A 26,868-nucleotide genomic window follows, 5' to 3' on the forward strand; every position below is an offset into this window, starting at 1 on the left:
AACACAACCTGTATTTTAAACTTTTAAACCATTTCAATACATTTTAGTTGCCTTCTAAGTAATTTTACCAAAGGGTACTGATTATGACCGCTAATTTAAAAGGTCTCTTTAATATAGTCGCTGTTCTAGAGGCTGATAAACCAGAAAGTTTACTAATAAAAGGTTTCAAAATCCTAGTTTTCTTCTCTTAATTATTATTTAATGTGTAAGAAAACGCTTTTTAATTACACACAGAAATAAGAAGTGTGCTCATAATTGAAATACATTTGAAAATTGTCCCATGATGAGGTCAATGAAGACCGACTGAGCGATGCGCTTGCCCGCGGCAGGGCATGCAAATGTCTGTGGACGCGCACCTCTGGAAAAATCTATTTAATTTCAAATTTAAATAAATTTAAAACCCTGCAGTCTAATATATTTTTCTTCACATAATGAGTCTGTAAACACCACGTTTCATGAGAAAAGTATCCAGCTGTAAATCAGAATAATGAGCATAATTTTAATCTTTGCTTTAGTAAACAAATATCAAAAAAGTAAAAACTTTCGTGCAAAAAAAAAAAATTGTTTTTGGATGACTACTTTTCTATGTCTATATAAAATGAGAGGGGGTTTATCTTATTGCAACAGAGCAATCAAAGCAGGAAAACAGTGAGCATCTTCCAGGAGGAGCAGTGAGGAACCTCCCTGATCTCCTCCTTCCTGAGGAGGCGGGGAGGAGGAGGAGCAGCTCCAGCAGCCGGGTGGTGTCAGCCCTAAAAGCCGGGGCAGAGCAGCAGAGGCAGGCTGACAGGGACACATTTCACCGCACCAATCCAGCAGACCACAGGTAAGGAGAAGATGATCACTCACAGGGTTTAGGAGCAAGCAGGGAGGAAATCTAGGTTACATCATCTATTCAGCTCAGCTCTGCAGTGCAGTAGAAATAAACATCATAGAATTGCTTAATATTCTAAGACAGATGTTCAGCTGAGAAAGGAAACAGATCCAGCTTAGAAGCTGTGTGATGATTGGCAGGATGGGCATGAATTCATGATGTTCCTACCAACCATCCTGACAGACTCACAGTTGTTGTTTTTTTAATTGGTCTGCCAGATGAGACTGTGCTTTAGCTGGGACTTGGTGCAGGAGGTGGACCAGTCTGCTCAGACTAGTCTGGATGAACCCACTGCAGCACTGCTGTCAGTAACTCCACAGGATTTAATGACATTCCCCTTTAGACAGCGACATCTAGTGGTAGTAAGATGCACCTTATCCACAATGTACAGAAAACAGGAAGTCTGTGACATTACATAAATAAATATCCTTAAAAAGTCATTAGAAATTAGACAGACACTTGAAAAATAATCTAGAAATAAGTAAAATGTCTTAAAACAAGTTTATTTACCCTTCATTTGAGTAGGTAAATTGGATAGTTTGCTAAAGGAGTGAGTATTTTCACTCTTAAAATAAGATATTTAGATACAATGCACTTGAAATAAGACAATGCAATTGTGTTTTCTTATTTTAAATGTAAATTGTCTTGTTCCATTGGCAAAGTATCTCTTTTACCTCCTTAATTCAAGAACAAATGCACTTTGAAAAAAAAAAAGACTAGATTTGTCCAGTGCAGCAGCTCTATTGATGAGGGGTGGTTGATATTTTTCTTGCTCTGGGATCAGCAGCTGCTGTTATTAAATATTATGCAGATTAGAGCGTATTGTCATTGTTTTGATCTATGAATAACAGACACACTGGAAAAATAAAAATCAAGATACGTCATTTAATCACTTTAGTCACTTAATTTAAGACATTTTTACTTATTTCTAGATGGGGTTTTTTCAGTGCAAGCAGAGGTGTTCTTACACTCGTTCTTAGGTCAAAGTATAGACGCCTTTTTGGAAAAAAAAACAACAAAAGACTGGTAGTTGAAAGTAAATAAAAATACTAATACATGTAAAATAATTTTCTTCTTTTCCCCACTGGGTTGTAAAGTGAATATTAAATATACAGACTGTCTATTTTTTTCTGAATGAATATTTCAGAGAGGGTGGAATAGATTGAACTGACCAGGAGTCCTTCATTAGCAGCACTGTGGGATTATCACAGCATTAAAGCTGTAAATATAATTAAATCTGAAATAGAACTTAAAAGAATCTGCAGTGTTTCCTCTCCTCCATCCATGTCTCGATCAGTGTTTTAGTATGAACCTAACAGGGTTCAAACTGGACAGATTCTCTTCATGTTTTGTTCCACGGAACAATTACGTATAAAAGTAAGGAGCAGATCTGAAGAAATTCATGAAAGAAAATACAGATATTTGTGTTCAAAGTAAGATTAGATACAAGTGCAGAAAAAAAGCTACTTATGTCCTCGATACGTCTGGGTATACAGAATTTTTTTTTTTTTATCATCATTCCTTTTTTTTTCTTTTGTGTGATACTGCAAACAAAACAGACAAAAGAAAATCTGCTGTTTGTTTTAACATGGGGATCCTAATGCTTCCATCTAACTGTCTATTTGGTTTTTGGTCAGTCAGGCTCACTGCTGATAATTTGATACCATTAAAGATGATAGCTAAAAGTTTAACTTCTCCCAGCCAGTAAAGGGGTGTACTCCAGCTCCACACTGTCATTCTGTACTGCCAGCTCCACTAAATAATACTAAATACGTAGTATAAATATATATATATATATATATATATATATATATATATATATATATATATATATATATATATATATATATATATATATATATATATATATATATATATATGGTATCGGTATCGGCCAATAGTGCACAGCCAGGTATCAGGGCTAAAAATTTACATTGTCGCAACACTAGTTAAAATGAAGAATAATAAGAGGTTTATTTTTTTCCAAGTCATTTTTTCACTATGTCATTCATTCATTTATAAAAATCTTAGTTTGTTAAATAAACATTTAGTTTGGAGCTAAGTATTTAGTTTGCAAAATAAATAATCAGTTTGTTACATAAATATTTAGCTCCAGGCTAAATATTTAGTTTGCAATATTTATTTAAGTAAGATTTTTATAAAAGAATAAATGACATAGTGAAAAAATGACCATAAATATTGCTCCTAATTGTTGACTGCTTAACTTTACACACGGCGCCCCATACATAGCAGCCATACTTGTGAATAAATGGTCGAGAAGCATAGAACCTCTTCCAGTCAGATTTGCACTGCCATGAATTATTCAACCAACAGGAGGAGAAAAGATGCCTGAAATATTTTCCTCTCCCGCAGGTCGTCAGCATGTCTACGAAGGTGAGCGCCGAGGAGCTGGAGGAGATCAGGGAGAGCTTCCAGAAAGTGGGTGAGTTCACTCTCAGTGGGCAGGTCCTGAGCCAAGGAGCAAACTGCTGCTCAGGCAGCACATGGTGAAGAACCTTAAAGCATGTTGCAATTTATTGCAGTAGTTTGATAGGAATGCAGTCTTCGATCAAAAATAATGCTTATATTAGAGGGAAACAGTACTGGGTTGGATTTTTGTTAGTATTTTTCTTTTTGATTTGTATATAATTAATTAGAATCCTATTTGAGGAACCCATGTAAATAGCCCTTAAGTTAAGTGTATTTACACTAAATTTGAGTAGGTAAAGAAGATGATTTGTCAGTGGAATGAGTTTTTTTCACCTTAGAATAAGATAATTTGATAATATGCACTCGGGAGTAAGACAATGCAATTGTTTTTTCTTATTTTAAATGCAAATTGTTTTGTTCCACTGGTAAAGAGTCTCACTTACCTTCTCAATTCAATAAACAATGCCGTTATTTTAAGAAAAAATGACTTATTTAGATTTACATTTTTTGCAGTGTGTGAATTGAGAAATGGCCCTTGTTGTAAAAATTCTAAGCACATCTAAAAGTAGTGACTCTATACCCTAGAGCAGGGGTCTTCAACGTTTTCCAGGCCAAGGACCCCCAAACTGATGGCGAGACGGAGCGGGGACCCCATAATTATATATACAGGGATTGAAGCAAAAAAAATCCTGAGCCTGTACTTTTTTGACACACACACACATATATATATATATATATATATATATATATACACTATATTGCCAAAAGTATTTGCTCACCCATCCAAATTATTGGAATCAGGTGTTCCAATCACTTCCATGGCCACAGGTGTATAAATTCAAGCACCTAGGCATGCAGACTGTTTTTACAAACATTTGTGAAAGAATGGGTCGCTCTCAGGAGCTCAGTGAATTCCAGCGTGGAACTGTGATAGGATGCCACCTGTGCAACAAATCCAGTCGTGAAATTTCCTCGCTCCTAAATATTCCACAGTCAACTGTCAGCTGTATTATAAGAAAATGGAAGTGTTTGGGAACGACAGCAACTCAGCCACGAAGTGGTAGGCCACGTAAACTGACGGAGCGGGGTCAGCGGATGCTGACGCGCATAGTGCGAAGAGGTCGCCAACTTTCTGCAGAGTCAATCACTACAGACCTCCAAACTTCATGTGGCCTTCAGATTAGCTCAAGAACAGTGCGCAGAGAGCTTCATGGAATGGGTTTCCATGGTCGAGCAGCTGCATCCAAGCCATACATCACCAAGTGCAATGCAAAGCGTCGGATGCGGTGGTGTAAAGCACGCCGCCACTGGACTCTAGAGCAGTGGAGACGCGTTCTCTGGAGTGACGAATCGCGCTTCTCCATCTGGCAATCTGATGGACGGGTCTGGGTTTGGCGGTTGCCAGGAGAACGGTACTTGTCTGACTGCATTGTGCCAAGTGTAAAGTTTGGTGGAGGGGGGATTATGGTGTGAGGTTGTTTTTCAGGAGCTGGGCTTGGCCCCTTAGTTCCAGTGAAAGGAACTCTGAATGCTTCAGCATACCAAGACATTTTGGACAATTCCATGCTCCCAACTTTGTGGGAACAGTTTGGAGCTGGCCCCTTCCTCTTCCAACATGACTGTGCACCAGTGCACAAAGCAAGGTCCATAAAGACATGGATGACAGAGTCTGGTGTGGATGAACTTGACTGGCCTGCACAGAGTCCTGACCTCAACCCGATAGAACACCTTTGGGATGAATTAGAGCGGAGACTGAGAGCCAGGCCTTCTCGTCCAACATCAGTGTGCGACCTCACAAATGCGCTTCTGGAAGAATGGTCAAAAATTCCCATAAACACACTCCTAAACCTTGTGGACAGCCTTCCCAGAAGAGTTGAAGCTGTTCTAGCTGCAAAGGGTGGACCGACGTCATATTGAACCCTATGGATTAGGAACGGGATGTCACTTAAGCTCATATGTGAGTCAAGGCAGGTGAGCAAATACTTTTGGCAATATAGTGTATATATACACTCACCGGCCACTTTATTAGGTACACGGTCAAGACAATCTCCTGCAGTTCAAACCGAGCATCAGTATGGGGAAGAAAGGTGATTTGAGTGACTTTGAACGTGGCATGATTGTTGGTGCCAGAAGGGCTGGTCTGAGTATTTCAGAAACTGCTGATCTACTGGGATTTTCACGCACAACCATCTCTAGGGTTTACAGAGAATGGTCCGAAAAAGAAAAAACATCCAGTGAACGGCAGTTCTGTGGGCGGAAATGCCTTGTTGATGCCAGAGGTCAGAGGAGAATGGCCAGACTGGTTCGAGCTGATAGAAGGGCAACAGTGACTCAAATAACCACCTGATACAACCAAGGTGGGCAGAAGAGCATCTCTGAACTGTAAAGTGCCTTGAGATGACATGTGTTGTGAATTTGGCGCTATATAAATAAACTGAATTGAATTGAATTGAACGCACAGTACGTCGAACTTTGAGGCAGATGGGCTACAGCAGCAGAAGACCACACAGGGTGCCACTCCTTTCAGCTAAGAACAGGAAACTGAGGCTACAATTTGCACAAGTTTATCGAAATTGGACAATAGAAGATTGGAAAAACATTGCCTGGTCTGATGAGTCTCGATTTCTGCTGTGACATTCGGATGGTAGGGTCAGAATTTGGCGTCTACAACATGAAAGCATGGATCCATCCTGCCTTGTATCAACGGTTCAGGCTGGTGGTGGTGGTGTCATGGTGTGAGGAATATTTTCTTGGCACTCTTTGGGCCCCTTGATACCAATTGAGCATTGTTGCAACGCCACAGCCTACCTGAGTATTGTTGCTGACCATGTCCATCCCTTTATGACCACAATGTACCCAACTTCTGATGGCTACTTTCAGCAGGATAATGCGCCATGTCATAAAGCTGGAATCATCTCAGACTGGTTTCTTGAACATGACAATGAGTTCACTGTACTCAAATGGCCTCCACAGTCACCAGATCTCAATCCAATAGAGCATCTTTGGGATGTGGTGGAACGGGAGATTGGCATCATGGATGTGCAGCCGACAAATCTGCGGCAACTGTGTGATGCCATCATGTCAATATGGACCAAACTCCCTGAGGAATGCTTCCAGCACCTTGTTGAATCTATGCCACGAAGATTTGAGGCAGTTCTGAAGGCAAAAGGGGGTCCAACCCGTTACTAGCATTGGGTACCTAATAAAGTGGCCGGTGAGTGTGTATATATATATATATATATATAAATTTGACTTCTGAAAATCCAATACGCAACGTCCAAAAGTGCATCTATATTTCCCACTTGCAGGAACCACATTTCTTTTGATTTCCAGTTTTGCTGCTAAGTATTGTGTTTGTCAAGGAAAGCACAAACCCTTATTTTTAACTCGTATAGACAGTCAGTTTTTTACGCTGGTACTGTACATCAGCTGTTGCCGTAGCTCCCTGCAAACGTATAGTTTGCTTGATGACCAGGGTCTAACTCATGTTTGTGTAGCACCTTTTTGCCACTGGATGCGTAAATAAGCATTCCTGGAGCACAGCGTGGTTCGCCTAACGTCCTGCACCAGCTGCTAAATGGCTAGCCATCTCGCCCTGTCTCCTCCAGTCATGCCTAGAGCCATTTATTTTTGAGAGCTTTATCTATGGTCGTGAGATCTTCCCTGGAGCTCATTATCTGCATTGTGCCTACTCCATGCAATTTCTCTCCGGTGCATGGTGACTTTCCGTGTAGAACTTCAGCACTGTACCACAATATTTCTGGCGACTTGAGCAAGAAACGAGAGGAGGAGGTACACGCTTTCCTAAGACCCGCCCCCTTCATCTTCTGATTGGCTAATACTGTTAGTTTCAGAGCGCTCCTTTGCTACCATTGGCTGACAAATGCAAGAGGGATTTCGATAGTCTTTTTAAAATGTATTTACCGTATTCCGGCCTAGGGCTGGAATACTTTAATCCCTGTAGAGAAGGTGTCAAGAAATGCTGACCTCCTTTCAAATAAGATTGTCAACTGACAGCATGTATGACACAGTTAGCAGCCACACTGAGCCTTGCTTTATTCCCCCACCCTGTCTAGATGTGGACGGTAGCGGCTACATCTGCGCCTCTGAGCTGGGCGACCTGTTCCGGGAGGTGGGCTGTCCGATGCCTGGGTACCAGATCCGGGAGCTGCTAGAGAAACTGGACCGGGACAAAGACAGCAAGATCAACTTTGAGGAGTTCACGTCTGTAGGTAACGCTAACTAACTAACTAAATAACTAACTAACTAACTAACTAACTAACTAACTAACTAACAGCTCTTGTTATCTGTTGGTCTGGTGATTGACAGCTGATTGGTGCTCCATCTTCAGAACCATAATGACATCACAGAGCTAAATCTAACCCAACCTAAAGATGGATGCAGACATTAACAAACAATAAATGATCACAGTCAGACATATAATTGGCCGTTTCTCAATAAGTTTACTTGTGCGTTCTTGTGCTCGTGAAACGTCATCAGCCTCAACCCTAGTGCTGTTCCAGTTCACAAGAACAAGAAGACAGAGAGCAGACACAGTCCCCGGATGTTGATCTCGCCCCTCCCTCTTTACCCAGCATGCATCAGAGCAGACTTGTGTGTTCTTCACACTGTCAGCTGTCCCAGCATGCACTGCGGCAGCAGCAGCTTCCAATGGAGTGCTCACAGAGCTCAGAGTATTAAGTTAAAAGTTATCTTTTCTGTTGCTGTTGTTCAGTAAACGTCTGTTTTAAGATCATTTGGGGCAAGAACATTATATTTTAAGTGTCACTATATGGCCAGATTACTGATTCAAATTATAGGAAAGAGACTAGGAAGCAACTAACATCTTCAACACACAAGAAACCAGCACTGAATGAAGGTTCTAGTGCTCTTTTAAGCCCAGCACTATGATTGTAAAGATTTCTTTCACCTGTGTAGGCTACCCAAATTCTCCACAAAGATCTTCTAGAGAGGCACAACTCACACTAACCCACACACAGGAACCCTGACAGCAGTCCTCTACAGTAATCCATGACCTCTGAACTAGAGGCTACTAGTTACAGCAGCTCCAGCCTGCCTACTGATGGTGGTCAGAGGGCCCTATGGCGCCAGTGTACGGTAGCCTCGCCTTTGTCAGTGAGCCACAGGGCAGCTGTGGCTACAATGTAGCTCACCACCCTCAGTGTGTGAGTGTGTGCGTGAATGGGTGAATGACTCAATATAGTGTAAAGTAGAGACTGACATTTTTTTGGGAATCCCACGAGTCATGGGATTCCTGTGGGATTCCCGTGGGATGGGAGTCAGTATTAGTAACGATCAAATGATTGGGACGGTACAGGATTAAACATTAACGGGAGCAGACGGGAGCGGGAGCAAACCAATAATAACTAAAAAAAAAAAATCTAGGATCGATGCCAAAATATAAAATAAAATAAAATAAAATAGAAAGGAAAAAAAATCCAGTACTGGCGCCGCCATTTTGTAGTTTTTTTCCTTGAAGTCTACACTATAATGCGAGTCAAAAAAACTACACGACCCAAAAACCAACAGTGCTTCCACTCTGAGTTTTTCATCTGCGCTCAAAAGAAATTCAAATTCAGTGTATTGGCAGAAATCTTATTGAAGACAACAAGAATGGGATTGGTGCAGGAGTGGGAGTCATTCTGAATTGGAGCGGGAGTAATTTCACCAGGAGTGGGACGGGACAGGATTTAGTTTTCTACTCTGGCCCGGGATCGGGACGGGACAACATTTTTTTCTGTGGGAGTGGGACAGGACAGGAATGAAAATCCACTCCCGTGTCAGTCTCTAGTGTAAAGGCTTTAATCAAGTCTCTTGATTTGAAAAAGCACCATCTAAGTACAGGCCATTTACTACCTTTGAATGTAGTGATGTCACAAGTAGGTTTCTGTTCCAATTGACACAGATTTATTTTGCATGCTCCCGTTCTCCCTGAGTCCATACTTGTCTGTGTTCTTGTCAAGAACGTGTCGAGAACACAAGTCCCTACTCGCGTTCTTGTGAATTGAGGAATGGCCTCTGTCTGCCTGGGCTCTAAGCTCTTCCTGTCGATCTATGCCACCTGACCTCTGATCCCTTAAAAAGCAAAGCAGATTCTAACCCATTGGACCCGTCTTTCTTCTGGACTCTCAGATCTTCCAGGAGATGAAGGACGACCGCATGGCTCAGGGTTTCAGGAAAGCTCTCAGCAAGAAAGAAGGCGTTGTAGCCATCAAAGGCACCAGTGAAATCTCCAGTGAGGGAACCCAGCACTCCATCTCTGGTTAGTACAGCCTGCAGGCACGCATTCACAGGCTTTTGAAGCAATTCATGTAAAGTGACATAAGACTGGACTCTGTTTCAGAGCAGGAGCGCTTCGCCTTCGCCAACTACATCAACTCAGCTTTGAAGGAGGACCCAGACTGTAAACACATTCTGCCCATTGACCCAAACACCAGTCATCTGTTCAAAGCCGTGTCAGACGGCATCATACTCTGGTAAACCTCAACTACCTCCTCCTCTTCCTCCTCCATATCTGCTCTCAGGTTCTGAACTTCTGTGTGGTTTCCCCTTATTAATCGCTGCAGTAAACTCATCAACCTGTCCGTTCCTGACACCATCGATGAGAGGACGATTAACAAGAAGAAGCTTACCCCTTTCACCACCCAGGTTAGTCTCTCACCAATGCATGAACACCCATCGCTGTTGGTCCTGAGGTCCAGTCCACAACAGTATCAAGCTCCGCCTGACTTGACCAACAGGAAAACCTGAACCTGGCTCTGAACTCCGCTTCAGCCATCGGGTGCCAAGTCGTCAACATCGGCGCCCAGGACCTGAAGGAGGGGAAGCCTCACCTGGTGCTGGGTCTCCTCTGGCAGATCATCAAGATCGGACTGTTTGCAGATATACAGCTGAGCCGCAACGAAGGTGAGCATTCACAACCCTGCACGTCAGCGCAAAGCTCCCGTGTCTTGCTCCACTCTGAACATCGTCGTGTTTCACAGTCCTGGCGGCGCTGCTGGAGGAGGGGGAGACTCTGGAGGACCTGATGAAACTCAGCCCTGAAGAGCTGCTGCTGCGGTGGGCCAACTTCCATCTGAGGAAGGCTGGCATGACCATCTCCAACTTTTCTGGAGATATTAAGGTGAGAAGGCGACACTGTGGGATGATTGCCTGTATCTCTGCTCATGTTGTTGGGCGATTCTGATGTGGTTTTAACCTAATGCCCTACCTGGTTTAGCTTGTTTGCTAATATTCGCTGAAGGTGCCCATGTTGTTTGCCATGTTTGCAGTAGTCTAGCTGTAAAAAAGAAAGAAGGGGGATGGTGGATTTTTATTTAGAAGCCTTATTAACAGTCTATTAACCTAAAGCAATTTGCATGTCATGTTTAACCAAGCTTTTAGGCTTCCCCCTCTCCAATTTTCCCTTTACTCCAAACATGCCGTAAGTCCGAAATCTCGCAAGACTTGCAGCAATATTTTCCCACAAGACTTCCAATGAGAGTTAATAAGTACACTGCAAAAAATGAAAATCTAAATAAGTCTTTTTCACTTCAAATAAGTGCATATTCTATTGAATTCAGTAGGGAAATTAGACACTTTGCCAATGGAACAAGACAATTTACATTTAAATGAGAAAAAACATTTACTTTGTCTTTTTTCAAGTGCATATTAAGTATTTATATGGGTTTGCCCTTAAATTAAGGGTAAATACACTTAATTTCAGATTTATTTAACTTACTTCTATGTTGTTTCTGCAGTGCTGTGTTGAAAGTGGGATGTATTCATAAGATCTCGCTTAATTTCTTGTGTTTTCCCTGCAGGACTCTAAGGCGTATTTCCACTTGCTGGAGCAGATCGCTCCAGATGGCACCAAGGAGGACGTTCCTCGGGTTGAGATCGACATGACTGGTCTCTATGTGAGTACTTTGTGAGAAAAATTACTTCCTGTTTAAAAGCAGAGATTGGCCTGCTTGGCCTGCTTGCCAGGACAGAGCAGCTTTTTGGCTTTATGTCAGAAATGGCCACACTGAGATCACTCTTCACTTTGAGGAGTTGTAATCTGTAACTCTTTTTTCTGTATTCCAGTGCAGAAAAGGTCTTTTTTGCACAGATATGTGGATGCAAATGGAAAAACATCAATTGCAGTGGTTAAAAGTGCTTTGTACTCTGTTGCTACTGACAACCAGAACTGTTTAGCAGGCATGCAGAGAACTAGCAGTCTATAATGTTGGATCAGAGGAGAGATGGAGCAGGGCGCCCTGCAGCTCTGATGACAGCTGATGCACTGTGAAATTTTCCGGCCTGTCATAATTCTGGGAAAACTTTCAAGCTGGCTCCTTAGGTGAGAGGCACTAGTTCCTTTCATAGTTTGAATGTTTACATCATAACTCTCCATAAAGACCTGGCTGTGACTCCATGCTGAAGAGAAATATCAGCTGTGCTGCTGCCATCAACACCTTTGTTTATAGATGTTAGAGATCGGCCTGTTTTTCCAGTGTAGTCCTGTTTCTCTGACTGTGACTTGCTGGATGTGCTCTCTTCATCCTCTGAAATGGGAGCTGGCTCGGAGCTCGTCTGCCTGGCTGTGTGTTTCCTGGATTGGGCTGCCTTTTACAGCTGCTTGAACCCCAGTCGGCCTCAGCAGATGGCCGCTCACACTGAGCCTGGTTCTGCTGGAGGTTGCTTCCTGTTAAAAGGAAGTTTTTCCTCTCCACTGTCGCTACAATCATGCTTAGTGTGAGGGATTGCATTAGAGTCAATGAGTCGATGCAATCAACTGGTTGTCCTTAGATAGAAAACTTTGAATCAATTTGACTGGATGATCTGGTGAACTGTAAAGTGCCTTAAGATGGTGCGTTGGGATTTGGTGCCATATAAATAAACTGAATTGAATAAGGACCTCCAGCTCTGCAACTATTTCGAGATTTCCCCCATCCACTCAAACAGCCCACCGCTCCAGCCTTCTCCTAAATGCTGTGACCTTACTGGGTCAGTTTGTTGCTGTGTTTTGGCCTAATTACAGCCGACAGTAACTGGTTTTGAGAAATAATTGCCTGTTTGAGACCAACCGCTCACCGTCCTTCTAATGTTCTACATTTATTTGTATTATTCATATTTACATTTATTTATATTATTACTTTATTATTCAATTCAATTCAATTCAGTTTATTTATATAGCGCCAAATTCACAACACATGTCATCTCAAGGCACTTTACAGTTCAACCAGATCAAATTGATACAAAGTTTTCTATCTAAGGAAAACCAGTTGATTGCATTGACTCATTGACTCAAATACAATCCCCCACACTAAGCATGCTTGTAGCGACAGTGGAGAGGAAAAACTCCCTTTTAACAGGAAGAAACCTCCAGCAGAACCAGGCTCAGTGTGAGCGGCCATCTGCCGAGGCCGACTGGGGTTCAAGGAGACAGAAGCAGAGATACAAAAAGCAGCTGTAAAAGGCGGCCCCGTCCAGGAAACACACAGCCAGGCAGACGAGCTCCAAGGCAGCTCCCATGCCAGAGGACGAAGAAAGCACATCCACTCAGTCACGGTCAGAGAAACAGGACCACACTGGAAAACAGGCCGATCTCCAACATCTATAAACAAGGGTGTTGATAGAAGCAGCACAGCTGATGTTTCTTTCCAGGATGACGTCACAGCCAAACAGGAACAGACGAGGCAAAGCTACTCTGAGGAAAAGCAGAGAGAGCAGAAGGTTAGAGATTGAACTAACAGATTCTGCAGAATAGGAGAACAGAGAGAGAATGAAGCAGAATGATGAAATGGGGGTCCCTATGTCCTCCAAAAGTCTAAGCCTATAGCAGCATAACTATAGAGATAGCTCAGGATAACCTGAGCCACTCTAACTATAAGCTTTATCAAAAAGGAAAGTTTTAAGCCTAGCCTTAAAAGTAGACAGGGTGTCTGCCTCACGGACTAAAACTGGTAGTTGGTTCCACAGGAGAGGAGCCTGATAACTAAAAGATCTGCCTCCCATTCTACTTTTAGAAATTCTAGGAACCACTAGTAAACCTGCAGATTGAGAGCGAAGTGCTCTGTTAGGAACATAAGGAACAATCAGATCTCTGATATAAGATGGAGCTTGGCCATTTAAGGCTTTATATGTGAGAAGGAGGATTTTAAATTCTATTCTTGATTTAACAGGAAGCCAATGAAGAGAAGCCAGGATAGGCGAGATATGATCTCTCTTTTTAATTTTCATTAGAACTCTGGCTGCAGCATTTTGGATCAGCTGAAGGCTTTTAACTACAGTTTGTGGACTTCCTGATAGTAAAGAATTACAATAGTCCAGCCTTGAAGTAACAAATGCATGGACTAGTTTCTCAGCATCACCCCTGGACAGGATATTTCTAATTTTTGCAATGTTCCTCAGATGAAAGAAGGAAATTCTAGAAACCTCCTTGATATGGGACCTAAATGACAGGTCCTGATCAAAAACAACACCAAGATTTTTTACTTTATTATCTGAAATCAGTTTAATCCCATCCAAATGAAGTGACTGGCTAATCAGTTTCTTTTTCAGAGACTCTGGTCCAAAGACTATAACTTCTGTTTTGTCTGCATTCAGAAGCAGAAAGTTAAGAGTCATCCAGGTTTTTATGTCTTCAAGACATGCCTGTAATCTATGTAATGGGTTAGCTTCATCTGGATTTATAGACAGATATAGCTGGGTATCATCAGCATAACAGTGGAAATTAATCCCATGCTGTCTAATAATTCTACCAATTGGGAGCATGTATAAAGTAAAGAGAATTGGTCCTAGCACTGATCCCTGTGGTACTCCACAGGTAACCTTTGAGCGTGTTGAAGATCTATCATTAACATGAACAAACTGAATTCGATCAGATAGATAAGATTTAAACCAGTCTAGTGCTGTTCCTTTAATTCCAACAAAATATTCAAGTCTTTCTAAAAGAATATTATGGTCAACTGTATCAAATGCAGCACTAAGATCCAACAGGACGAGCACAGATACAAGTCCATTATCTGAGGCCATGAGAATATCATTAGTGACTTTCACCAGAGCTGTTTCAGTGCTATGATGAGCTCTAAAGCCAGACTGAAACTCTTCAAAAAGTTCATTATGGTGGAAGTGATCGCAAACTTGTTTGGCAACTACTTTCTCAAGAATTTTGGATAAGAAAGGAAGATTGGATATAGGTCTATAATTGACCAAGTCATCTGGGTCAAGAGACGGTTTCTTAAGCAGAGGTTTAATTACAGCAACCTTAAAAGCTTTAGGTACATATCCCTGTAACAGAGATAGATTAATCACATCTAAAATGGAGGAGGAGATCAAAGGGAATACCTCCTTAAATAACCTGGTTGGAACTGGATCTAACATACAAGTTGAAGGCTTAGATGAAGACAATAATTTTGCTAATTCAGAGAGTTCAACTGGATCAAAGCAGTCTAAACCCAGTTCAGATTCCATGACTACCTCAGGTACAATCGCGGATAGAGGAGTGCTTATGATCTTATTTTTAATAAGATCAATCTTATTTATAAAGAATCCCATAAAGTCATTGCTGCTAAGAGCAGGTGGAATGGACGGTTCAACAGAGCTATGGCTCTGGGTGAGTTTGGCAACTGTATTAAAAAGAAATCTAGGATTATTCTTATTCTCCTCTATTAATGAGGAGAAGTATGCTGCTCTTGCTTTACAAAGGGTCCTCTTATTATTATTATATATTTATTTTTAGAAGCTACATTTATTTTGCACATTTCTATTTTTCCAAAATGATTGAGAGACCCCCAGACATCATCTTGCAACCCCAATTGGGGTCGGGACTCCAAGGTTGAGAATGGCTGTTGTAAACGACGGTGGTATAAATTTTGTTTGTGATGTGTTAAATGTCTCTGATGTGTAGCTTGCGCATTTAGGTCCTGGTAGGAGAAAGCCAGTAGAACCACGTCAAAAAAGCTGCGACAAGATGGTCTCAGAACCGGACCCTTTTTGGTTCTTGGCTGCTCCTAGAAGTCCTGTCTGTAAAGGTTACTATCAGGACTAGTGACACAGGGACCGTTTCTCAACTCACAAAAACATGAGTACAGACTCGTGTTCTCTCCAAGTATGTTCTTGAGAAGAACACAAGAAAGTCTGGAGTCAGGGAGAACGGGAGCACGCAGAATAAATATGGGTCAATTGGAACAGAAGCGTACTGATGATGTCACCACACACTCGGCTCGTCTGGAGCTGCATTTCACCTCCTGTTATTAATAGTCTCTAGATAATAATAGATTCTAACTTTTTTAAATTAGTGGGGGAATAATAATGAAAACAGTCAGATAAACACAAATCAAATGAACATTTTGTCAAATAAAACAAAAAAACTTGTCATCAAAGCCAGCGGTCCTTCACTCACAGCTATGCAGAGATAGGGCTGCTGCAGACGGGCTAACATTAGACCTGGCTACAGTTACCCTCAGAGCTCCTCTGGCTGCAGCGGTCCTCTGAACTTCAGAATTGTTTTTTAAATTACATATTAATTCCGTAAATGGGCCATATAGTTACCCTTAAAAGTACAATGTTCTTGCCTCAAATAATCTTAAAACATACTTTTATTGAACAACTGAAACTGAAAAGAGAATGTTTAACTTACTACTGTGAGCTCTCTGAGTGCTCCATTTAAAGGCGCTGCTGCAGTGCATGCTGGGACAGTGATCTGAAGAATGGACAAGTCTGCCCTGATGCATGCTTGGTAAAGAGGGAGGGGTGAGAACAACATCAGGGAACTTTGTCCGTTCTTGGTCTGCAGTTCTTATGAATTGGAACAGTACTAGGGCTGAGGCTGACAAAGTTTTTAATGACGAGCACATGAGAACGCACAAGAACACGGCCAATGTCTCAAGGAGCTGGGTTCCAGAGCCCTGGCTGTGTGAGGAGGCGGTCCAACTATTTCTAGCAGGTATTGCTCCAGCTCCGACACAAGTTCAGGCTCCTTCCCCCCAGAGAGGTGACATTCCACGTCCTCAGAGGGCCCAGCAGGGTCCCGCGAGGAACCACCTAACCACCAGGGGCTCGTCAACCAAACCTTACCCCAGGCCTTGCTCCATTGTGGGGATCACATTTTTTTTTTTTTTTTGGCCATCATTAGGGATCTTTGAACCACTCTTCGTCTGGCTTGTCACTCAGAGCCGCTTCGCCTTGGGACACCCTACCACTATCACTAATATCAATGTTGATTGATATTTGTCAATCACCCTAAAAAAATTGGTCAGATGTACCAATAAAAGCCTTATTCTACATTAAGAATTACTTTTCATCTTTATTGTCCACTTTAGTAAAATGTCATATTTGCACCCATAAGAGGAACATCAGAAATGTTTGGATAAATGAAAGAAAATCTACGCTACGTAGTGGCCGTTTATTTAGGGGGACTGATTTTCTCTTTTGGGCGTTTCTGAAGTTGTTGTTGATCTTAAACATGATGCTGTGTTTGTGTCACCAGGAGAAAGACCTTCGGAAGAGAGCCGACTGTCTGCTGAAACAGGCCGACCTGTTAGGATGTCGTCAGTTTGTGACCGCCACCGATATTGTGACAGGAAACGCCAAACTCAACCTGGCCTTCGTGGCCACACTCTTCACCAAACACCCGGCCCTCACCAAACCCGAAAACCAGGACTGGAATCTTGAGAGTAAGCATGCAGACCCCGCCCCCAGTATGATAAGACAGTTTTCCCACCCATGTGCAGAGGTGTGCAGGCTTCGTCTTTCTTTCTGTGTGTTTTAGGTGAGACCAGAGAGGAGAGAACTTTCCGGAACTGGATGAACTCGCTAGGAGTCAGTCCACATGTTCACTACGTCTACGGGTCAGTGCCTGTCTTCCAGCTGCAGGGACGTATATTTTCAGTTCCCTGCAGCGCTAACATCCAGGGACGGATTTAGGAAATTTGGGGCCCTAGGCAAAGACAGGCAGGAGGCCCTCTGAATTGAGAAGACAACACATAAAACAGACCATTCATACAGATACAGAATTTTTTATAGGATAGACATCCATTATTAATTCTGGGTTTTGTCCCTCTCTTCTTGTCCCTTTCCTTGTTGTTTTCCTTTCTATGTTTTGTACTCAGCTGACTTTTCATGCTCTCTCAAAAGGAATTAATTTATTTTTTTTCAAGCACTAAGCTCACTTAGTTGATTGTTCCTTCCTGTGTTTCCAAAAAGGCCAAAGTAAATAACCCAGTCCTTCTTTTCACTGTCAACAAGTCATGATCTGCTTCTCTGTTCTCCATTTTTTCATTTGGATGAAATAATAGCTGCATGAATCATGACAGCAGACGAGATAGAGGAGAGCAGGAGGCGGGGTTACCAATCTACGAGTTCGCTGCTTTTATATTTTGTCGCCAAAGTCTCCTGTAGCAGAAAAAAGTCACTAGATTTGGCGCTAGGCGCTTTTTTGAAATAAAAGTACTAGAGGGGTCTGAAAAGTCGCTAAATAAAAGCGCTAAGTTGGCAACACTGCTCTTCACACTGTTTGCTTCTGAATGGTTTGCTGCTGTCTGTTTGGACCTTTCTGAACATGTGCAGCAAATGGACTGATCCAATATAGTGGACACTGAAGGGGGAGGGGGGAACTGCCTAGTTTTGCCTAATGATAAATCCACAGTTGCTAACATCCATGGCTCCATTTACACTTCCCTTTTGAAACCGTGCCAAGATCAGTCTCAGCACGGTAACCAAGGTAACTGTTAAGTGTAAATGGCACACCAAACTGAACTGGACTGCGACAGATGGAACAGAACCGAGCTAACATGGTACTAGTTCATCAGTAGGGCTCAGCAAGGTTCAGTTTTGGCGTGGTTCTCAGACAACAAAGAACGCATGAGCAGACCGCGTCATCTCCAGCCATCTCCTTACAGTCAGCCTCCGTAATCATGAAATTTTAGACATTCATAAAAATACTAGCTTCCCTAACCTGCCACACAATTTCAGTGATGAATCTACTTATCAGTGTGATAAACCTCAACGTCTGTTGTTGTTTCCTGTGTCTGTAAGCCCTGATTAGACTATCGTTAATCATATCCACTACCCAAACGCCGACTATGTCAAGTAATTTCACAAAATGATGCCTTCTTTGCCTCACTCTCAGTCAACAACGAAATATCGCAATTATAACCAAACTTCCGGAATGTTACGGACACCGCCATGTTGGTTTGCTTGTTTCAGAGCATGTGAGCAGAGTTGAATGTGGAGCGGAAGAAATATGGTGGAGCGCAGAGCGGTTTTTCAATTCAAAGGCCAGAGGGAGGATTTCGCTCCGACTTTATTTATATTCATGTTTGACTTAAAACCTAGGCCGATGCCTATGCTGTAGTCTGTGCCTATAATCTGTTATAATCCATGTTTCAACTTTACCATGAAATCGCCAAGACGAGGATTGCATATTGTGTGATAAAAAGTGGGATAAAATATGATAGAAACATGCACTATCTATACTTAACAATACAGAGTGGGTTTACATAAATAGATAGTTGTGGTAAGAGCCTGTTTTTGAAAATGGATTGCATACATGCATCATACGCTATTATCTCATTGGCAATGGGATGTGAAGTAACCTTTTTTAATGTAGTCTAGTGAAATAAATCAACAATTAAATAGGAAATACGGGGCAACATGTATGGAGCGAGGTGTTACGTTCACAGCTGGTAATAATTTAACAGCCAGTTAAATAAGACAATCCACATGTATCGGTCACATCATGGAGCCATTGCGCGCAGCTCCAAGCTGACTGTCAGGGTTTTGGTTGAGGTTGAGGACCCATATGCAGAGGCAGAGAGGCTGAGGTGATTTCTTGGAGTTTAATGGGAAAAAAACCATAAACAAAGGCAGGAATCCAAAAATCCAACTAATAATGTTAAGAAAACCAGAAATATGGAGACATCTGGGGAAACCAAACATGAGGAGACAGGGAGAGACGAGGTAGGTAGACAACAGCATGGGAGGACAGCAAAGACAAGGAACCTACCAAGAGTGACAGCAGACGGAGAGTATATGTAGCTGACTGGGACAAAGGGAGGGCTAACGAGCTGACAAGGAGCCGGTGTGAGGAGACAACGAGGGAGCCAAGGGGAAAGGAACACACACAAGAGGGCAAAAGAGGACAACAACCGAAAAACCTGAAAACTAACATAAATCTAGAAACTACAACAAAATAGGAATTAAACCAATAAAACTAGAAAACAAGGAGCAAACTAAAGCACAACAGAACCAAGACAATGACAGTGACACCAAAAGTTCCATACCCCACAGCTCTGGGACTGTTGTAGTTAGAGGTCTGAAATTTTCTGCATTTGTGGTTGACATGCTGTAGAGCAAATATAATACAGTAAAACCTCCTTTTTCTCAAGAATGTCTTTATTACTGCTGTTCAAAAAAGACCTATAATTTCCAAGAATAAAAAAAAACAACAACTTTGAGTCATGTTTGAACTGATGCAGGGTGGTCTGTGTTCTAGTCACCCAATTTTCTTTATATATTAGGAAACAAGAGGGTGTTAGCTTTCAAATAATGTATTGCACATGTAATTTGGGCTTACAGTTCGTAAGTTATTTGCTTTTCCATTTGGGTATGCAAAATAGGCCAGGATTACCCAAAATGAGGTGGATGTTAAGAGATTAACTGGTCCAAGCTCGCTCCGAACTCAGCACGGATCGGTTTTCAGAGGTTAGTGTAAATGGGGCTTATGTGTTTGTTTGCGTTTGCATGCAGAGATCTACAGGACGCCATGGTGATTCTGCAGTTGTATGAAAAGATCAAAGTACCGGTGGACTGGGGCAACAGAGTCAACCTTCCTCCTTTCAAGGGAGTAGGAGGAGGTCGCATAAAGAAGGTCAGCATGGACCACAGCAAGACTTCAGATTCAATCAAAAACTTTAAATCAGAATACTGTACATCTGCTTGTTTTCCTGTCTTTCTCTTTAACAGATTGAAAACTGTAACTACGCTGTGGAGCTGGGAAAACAGAAAGCCGGATTTTCCCTGGTGGGGATCGGAGGTCAAGACCTGAATGAGGGAAACGAGACTCTCACCCTGGCGTTGGTGTGGCAGCTGATGAGGAGGTGATTTACCGTTTCACCTTCTAGCTAGAATTAGCAAAACTACAAAGCTTTGACTGTGAGTAGTTGGCATAGAGGTAAAGCTCAGCTGCATCCCTGGAAGAACAACCTAAAATAGAGAAACTTTATGGGAAAGTTTTATATTTATTGTAATTTTATTAAGAAAACAGCACAATATCTAGTTAGAGGAGCTAATAACGACATTCAACCCGATACAGGTACACTTTAAACATCCTGGAGGACCTCGGAGACGGAGAGGTGGCTGGAGAAGATCTGATCATCTCGTGGGTCAACAAGACTTTGAAGGAAGCCGGCAAGAGTTCCTCCATCAAAAGCTTTAAGGCAAGAGATACAGCTGATAACCAAAACCAGCAAGAAGCTCATTTTATTCTTAACTCCCCCCTAATTTACATGAAAAACCACATGGTTGGGTTTAATGTGGGAGATTAACACTAAATAACACATCATGCTGTCGAACGGACCTCCACTTTATTCATAAAGACATTGAAAACAACAAGATATTTCCAGCCTGATGTTAATGAAGGAATAGCCTTACCACATCAATAAAAGCTCCAGAAAGCAGATTTTGCCTGATGTAGGTCCCTATACACTGCAAAAAATAGAAATCTCAATAAGTAATTTTTTCTTAAAATAAGTGTGTTTTTCCTTGAATTGAGGAGGTAAGTAAGACACTTTGCCAATGGAACAAGACAATTTCCTTTTAAAATAAGAAAAAACTATTTTATCGTCTTATTTCAAGTAAATATTATCTAACTATCTTATTTTATGAGTAAAAATACTCATTCCATTGGCAGATCATCTTATTTACCTGCTCAAATTAAGGGTAAATATACTTAATTTAAGAATTTTTTTACTTATTTCTGGATTGTTTTTGCAGTCTATATCATGAAAAAGTCAGATATTCAGGAGATGACTCCTTTAAATAAGGTCCACCTAGTTTTTTAAGATGTTTATACAGAACATTATTGAACCACCAGCATCATGAAGAACATGTGAGAACTGTTGGATGTCTTAAAGTCATGTAGAAATAGTAATAATATGTATGACAGAGGTCACGGATTAGCATACTACGGTCCGGATCCAGACCCACCTGCTGGCTAAACTCGACCCAACCTGATTTATATACCGCATGTTGTCTGACGACAGTGTCTAACTTCACTTGCGCCTCTTCTCCTGTTAATACGGTAAAGCTTTCCAGAGCGTCCGGCACCAGGCTACAGGTCATACAAATTAGCCAATGAGCTGCTGTCAGTCTGGGTTGCTGCTGCTGCTACTGTGTGCTGCTGTGGGAAGCCGGGCGATGGGAAAGAAGGAGAAGATGATGAGAAAAAGAGAGTAGAGAAAGAAAAGTGAAATGGTGCTCAAAGATGACCCTGGACATTTAGAGGATGTTTGGCTCAACCTGCTGCTGTGAAGCAGGATTCTCCACCATGAACAGAATCAAAAACAAATATCAATCCAGACTCAAAATGAGCACCTTGATATTTGCTTCAGAATGGCTTAGTCTCCATTCAGACAGTAACAGATTATAATAAAAATTTACTCCGGACCTTTACTGGTTTATAATTTTCTTTATTCGGACCCCGCTGATTTTTAACCGTTTACCCCTGCTGTAGAAGAAAGTGCTGTGGTCAGATTAGATCCAGATTCAGTGTTTGGCCTCCATCAGCAGCACTGTGTGGTTAAAGGGAAATCTTTAACCATCGACATGCAGCCATAGCTATAGTACAGAGGTTTATACAGAAAAAAAAAGTCCATGTGTTATCATTTTCAGGGGTTATGCTAATTTATGGTGTTTGTTTCTTTGTTAAGGACAAATCTATCAGCACCAGCCTTCCAGCTCTGGACCTGATTGATGCCATCCAGCCTCAGAGCGTGAACTATGACCTGGTGAAGAGAGAGAGTCTGTCCGACGAGGACAAGCTGGACAACGCCAAGTAATTAGCTAATTGACTTTCCTCGAACCAACCAATCATTTTAGGTCTTATAGGGATCCATGACTAGCTGAACATGTTGGCCTAAATTTGTTGTAATTTTTCTATTGAAAAAATGTTTGTAATATGAAAAAAATGTATAATTACTCCAAAAATTATATATTATATATAATATATTATATATCCTATATTTTTCACCCATTGAGGTTACCTGTTAAAGGTGCAATGCATGCTGGGTAGATTACGCGGTTACCTCTGACTGGACAGGAAGCTACAGAGTAAACTTGGGAAGGCTAACATTAGCAGAGTTGTTTTTTATCGTATCGTGTGTCACATGTTACACTGCATCGCTGCCTCAAAGTTTTCACGAGCCATTATACGTGAGATTTTTTGTTGAAACAAGCAAATGTAATTGACTTTTCACCTACTGCTTACTATATTAGCTAGAAATAACGCCATTAGCTGGAGCTAACGTGAAATCCAAGTCAAAACAAAAAGTGATGGAGGACTGTTTAAAGTTACAGTAAAGCACCTTTCAGTCGTCGCAACTCATCATTCTAACATATCTGACAAAGAGAACCTTCATCAGCATATCTGACAAAATGTTTTGATGATAATGTTAACCGCTAACAGGCTCAATTAGAAATCGGCATTCTTTGTAGATTAGCTCCCTATCTGGGTTAGCATCTCCTATTAGCAGCTCTATAGCCAACTCTCCTATCTTCCTCTGTTTGGTCCTCCTCACTTTCACCACCTGTTGTGATTTCTACCTTCTCATCCATTTAATCGCGCTCTGGTTCTAATTGAAAAGGGTGATGCCACGTTCAGGCAGCAAGCAGCAAAGGCAGGAGGAGCAGCTAGTATACTTGAGAAGTCAATGGTTGACGCACATCTAGGTGCAGCAAAAGGTCCCGAAGCGCGTTTTGAGAAGCAAGACTAGCACGTTCTGAGCTTCTGAGCATCTGATGGCGGGAAGCGCTGTGAAAGCAGCAGCAGCTGGAGTTTGAAATATTTTACTTTTGCTGCTGGAACGCACCACATCAACCAATCAGAGGAGCTGATCTGGGAGCTGGCAGGGAGACGGACACAGTGCTGCTGATGCAGAGCGCTATGATCATTCCTCTGAAACAGTTTATTAATGCCTAAATTAACTAAATATGTCAAAACCTGCTGGCAAAATATACTTTTATTATTCTGGTGCCTGCAGTAGCGGCAAACCGCGAAGGGGCGACCAGGCCAGAAGCTGCTGTTGAACGGGATTCCCAGTGACAGCGCTCTTCCGCTGTATGGAGGTCTGAGCGTCTCCGACAGCGAAATAATATTTGTAGGCAGGATGGTAATCTGGATGAACTGACTGCACAGATTAAGTTTTCAGGTTGACTTTCTCACTTAAATATATATTAAAACAACTTTTTACCCACTGATCACAGCAAATATAGCTGCCATTGTTACAGGCAAAGAAAGTGAAGGGTAGCTCCGCATCAGACCCACTTTTCAACCGCACAGCTGGAACAAAGATGCTTTAGCCGCGCATCAGAAATAAACTTGTACAAGCATCGAAAATGAAGCAGTACGCGCCTTTCTGCTGCTCCTGCTGCTTATGATTTGAACGTAGCATGAAATGGTTTAACGAGGCCAAAATAAATTTTGCATGTTTTCTAAGCCATACTAAATCTTTGTTGGGCTACTCTATAAAGCTTTGAACTCAACGCTAATTCAGCCATTTTGAATTGAAGAAGCTTCCTAGATGGGAAACAAAACGTCTTAAAACTTGGATACAAATTCCAGTGGATTGTTTTTTTTTTTACTTTTTTGGAAAGAGTTCAAAGACCTATCATTATTTACCCAGAATGCATTGCATCTTAGACAACAAGGCAACGTCAGTGTGGTAATGTTATTTACATTTTTTTTTTTTTTTTACAGTGTCCTGTCTGGCAATGTGGCAATAAGAATAATTGTCTTGATGCCGAAAAAGAGCCCAACAGATTTTACTTTCACAGGTGGAGCAGTACGGCTATCGCCATAGTGTTCCGCTTGATTTATGCATAAAAATAGCTTTATTATAATTATGCAGGGAGTATTACAGATTATATGGAGACTGCAATGTAAGTAGAACAGGAAAGGAAAACAAAAAAATTAGAAAAGATGAAAGAAAGAGGAGATAAAAGGCAGATAGCGATAAAACATCTTCTGTCTGCCTCATCAACTGCAAAGAGATGTAAAAAGAGCAGCACAACCAACGGACATAGTATAAGAGATACAATAAAGTAGCACCTTGATACTATCGCTGAAGTATAAGTAGTATTGTTTAATCTGACATGTATACTGTGGTAGCTGAAGATTAGAATATGGGCTTTCTGTAATTTACATTTTTAATTCTAAACAGCTTACAGCAGCTTTATTGAGCTGTTTTAGATCTAAAATAAATATTTATCAAATAAAATCAGTTGTTATAGCTGATTGTAGATCCCTATAAACTATGTTTCCATAGTAACTTCATTTAAACCTTCCCTGCCCCAGGTATGCCATCTCCATGGCAAGGAAGATTGGCGCCAAAGTCTACGCCCTGCCTGAGGACTTGGTAGAAGTCAACCCCAAAATGGTGATGACCATCTTTGCCTGCCTGATGGGGCGGGGCATGAAGAAGGCCTAAGGAGCAGCGTGGACACACCTACCCACCCTGATTGACACACACACACACAAGGACTGTCTAATCCTGCTGAGATATCTGATTTGTTTTAGTTTAGACATTTTTTTTTCCTGTGCTCTCTGACTTTTAAGAGAAACATCATCCAAAAGCTGAGATGTGAGCAGCAATAATAAAAAAATAATCAAGTTCACAATCATTCAAATATTTAGGGTTACATCTAACTTGGAGTAAAAATTAGAGATCACTGATGGGACCACATGCTCACCTGTAGAGGAAATAGTGTGTTAGCTCCTGTGACAGATGTTATGGCTCTGTGTAATTTCATGTTTTCTGTATGTCACTGCTTTCTCAGCTCTGCTGTTTGGCATCCTGCTCACATTTATCAAAATAAGCCATAAAAATCCTCACAGATGCCTTGAATTGTGGCCTAGTTAGATTATAGAAGGTCTGTACAGTGGATGTCGTTTATCAGGACTGAGACTGAATATATCCAAAAAATATTATGTTCTAGAAAGAAGGCAAAAAATTCATGAAACCTGGGTATAAATATTTCTTTCCAACTTTTTCTAACCTTAATAATATTAAAGTAGTTATTTCATCACACTAGTTTGCTGTTTTCTTGTAGTTTTCACAATCAAATTGTGAACAAATGCTGAAGCTCAATGTGTTTTTCCTCTCCACCGTCGCTGCATGCATGCTCGGTGTGAGGGATTGCTGCAGAGTCATCCACACTATGCAAGCGACTTTAATGTCTTCACATGTTAATCCAGAAGGAGCGAATCCTGAGAAGTCAGTGCCTTGATGCAGTCAAGGAAAACTTCAAACCAATCTGGCTGGAGGAGCTGATTGTCTCTCTAAAGTGCCTTGAGATGACATGCTGTGAATTGGGGCAGTAGAAATACTTCCGAATTGTAACTGAATTTAGTTTTGCTGCTTTTTCACACATTCCTCTGCATCTGTAATGTTTTAAAACTCATCTGTCAAACAAGTCATTCACGTTTCTGCTTTCCAATCATTTCAGTCCAGTTCAAGCTGGCTGAAAACACTCTGTGTACGATCATATCTCTTGTTTTAAATAAATATGTTTTTTCATTGGTTTTGGCAGTCTTCTGTGCATACTTAGTAAAATTGTCATGATTTATTACAAATATATACCAGAACAATTAGAACACACTCACCTTTTCTGCATCCTTGGAAATTATTCAAAATCATTTAAAACCTAACAGTAATTACCACCCTATCTTACATGTATTACTCTGCACATTATATCTTTCAAGGCCAAGCGGTCACAATGCCACAGATGTTACATCTGTATATTCACATTTAAGAAGTTCTCTCTAAGGGAGACCCTAAAGAAATCAGATGCCTTTTGTAGGGTTTTGTTTTCCCTAGAGATGTCCATTGAATGCAAACTCATAGCCATGTCTCCATGTGTAGAACACTACACAGTACCTTTCATTTGGTTCTAATAACAGCTGATTGTTTACTTTTTTGTCTACTAGTAAATACTTTAGTTTTTTTTTATTATGATGATCATAAAGCAATTTTTACACTGTGTTATGTCATTGGCTGATCTTTAATAAATATTTTAACCAGTGTTAGGTTGGTACAACGTTAAGTAGCTTCTGATGTAGTTAAGCTACTGTTAACACATTAGTGTAACTTAGCTTGCTATAATTCTTTAGTTGGTAGCTTTTGTGTAGTGGAGCTTAATTTATTGTTGAGTGACTGATAGCTTAGCTCACTACACTGGACAAGTAGCTTGCCCAACACTGGCGACAAGCTCACTGCAATACACTGCTGCGGGAGGATAGCCAGCCGTTGAGCGTGATGATGTCACCAGACAAGCAGCTGCTGTGGGGGGACAGAGACCAC

The 26,868-nt window shown here is 41.3% G+C and overlaps 1 protein-coding gene across 1 annotated transcript; it reads left to right on the forward strand.

Moving 5' to 3' along the window:
* The first annotated feature begins 688 nt into the window (after positions 1-688).
* Positions 689-26,090, forward strand: LOC119794100 (plastin-3-like). The gene is made up of 16 exons (XM_038301452.1): positions 689-826; positions 3,248-3,317; positions 7,381-7,532; positions 9,458-9,587; positions 9,669-9,801; positions 9,892-9,973; positions 10,066-10,231; positions 10,309-10,448; positions 11,128-11,223; positions 16,782-16,968; positions 17,064-17,142; positions 20,042-20,162; positions 20,258-20,391; positions 20,607-20,730; positions 22,222-22,346; positions 24,864-26,090. The coding sequence occupies exons 2-16, from the start codon at positions 3,257-3,259 to the stop codon at positions 24,994-24,996; spliced, it is 1,863 nt and encodes a 620-aa protein (XP_038157380.1). The 5' UTR covers positions 689-826; positions 3,248-3,256; the 3' UTR covers positions 24,997-26,090.
* The last annotated feature ends 778 nt before the right edge of the window (positions 26,091-26,868 follow it).

Source organism: Cyprinodon tularosa, unplaced genomic scaffold (assembly GCF_016077235.1).
Source record: "Cyprinodon tularosa strain WSP-4 unplaced genomic scaffold, ASM1607723v1 ctg468, whole genome shotgun sequence".
NCBI classification, from domain to species: domain Eukaryota; kingdom Metazoa; phylum Chordata; class Actinopteri; order Cyprinodontiformes; family Cyprinodontidae; genus Cyprinodon; species Cyprinodon tularosa.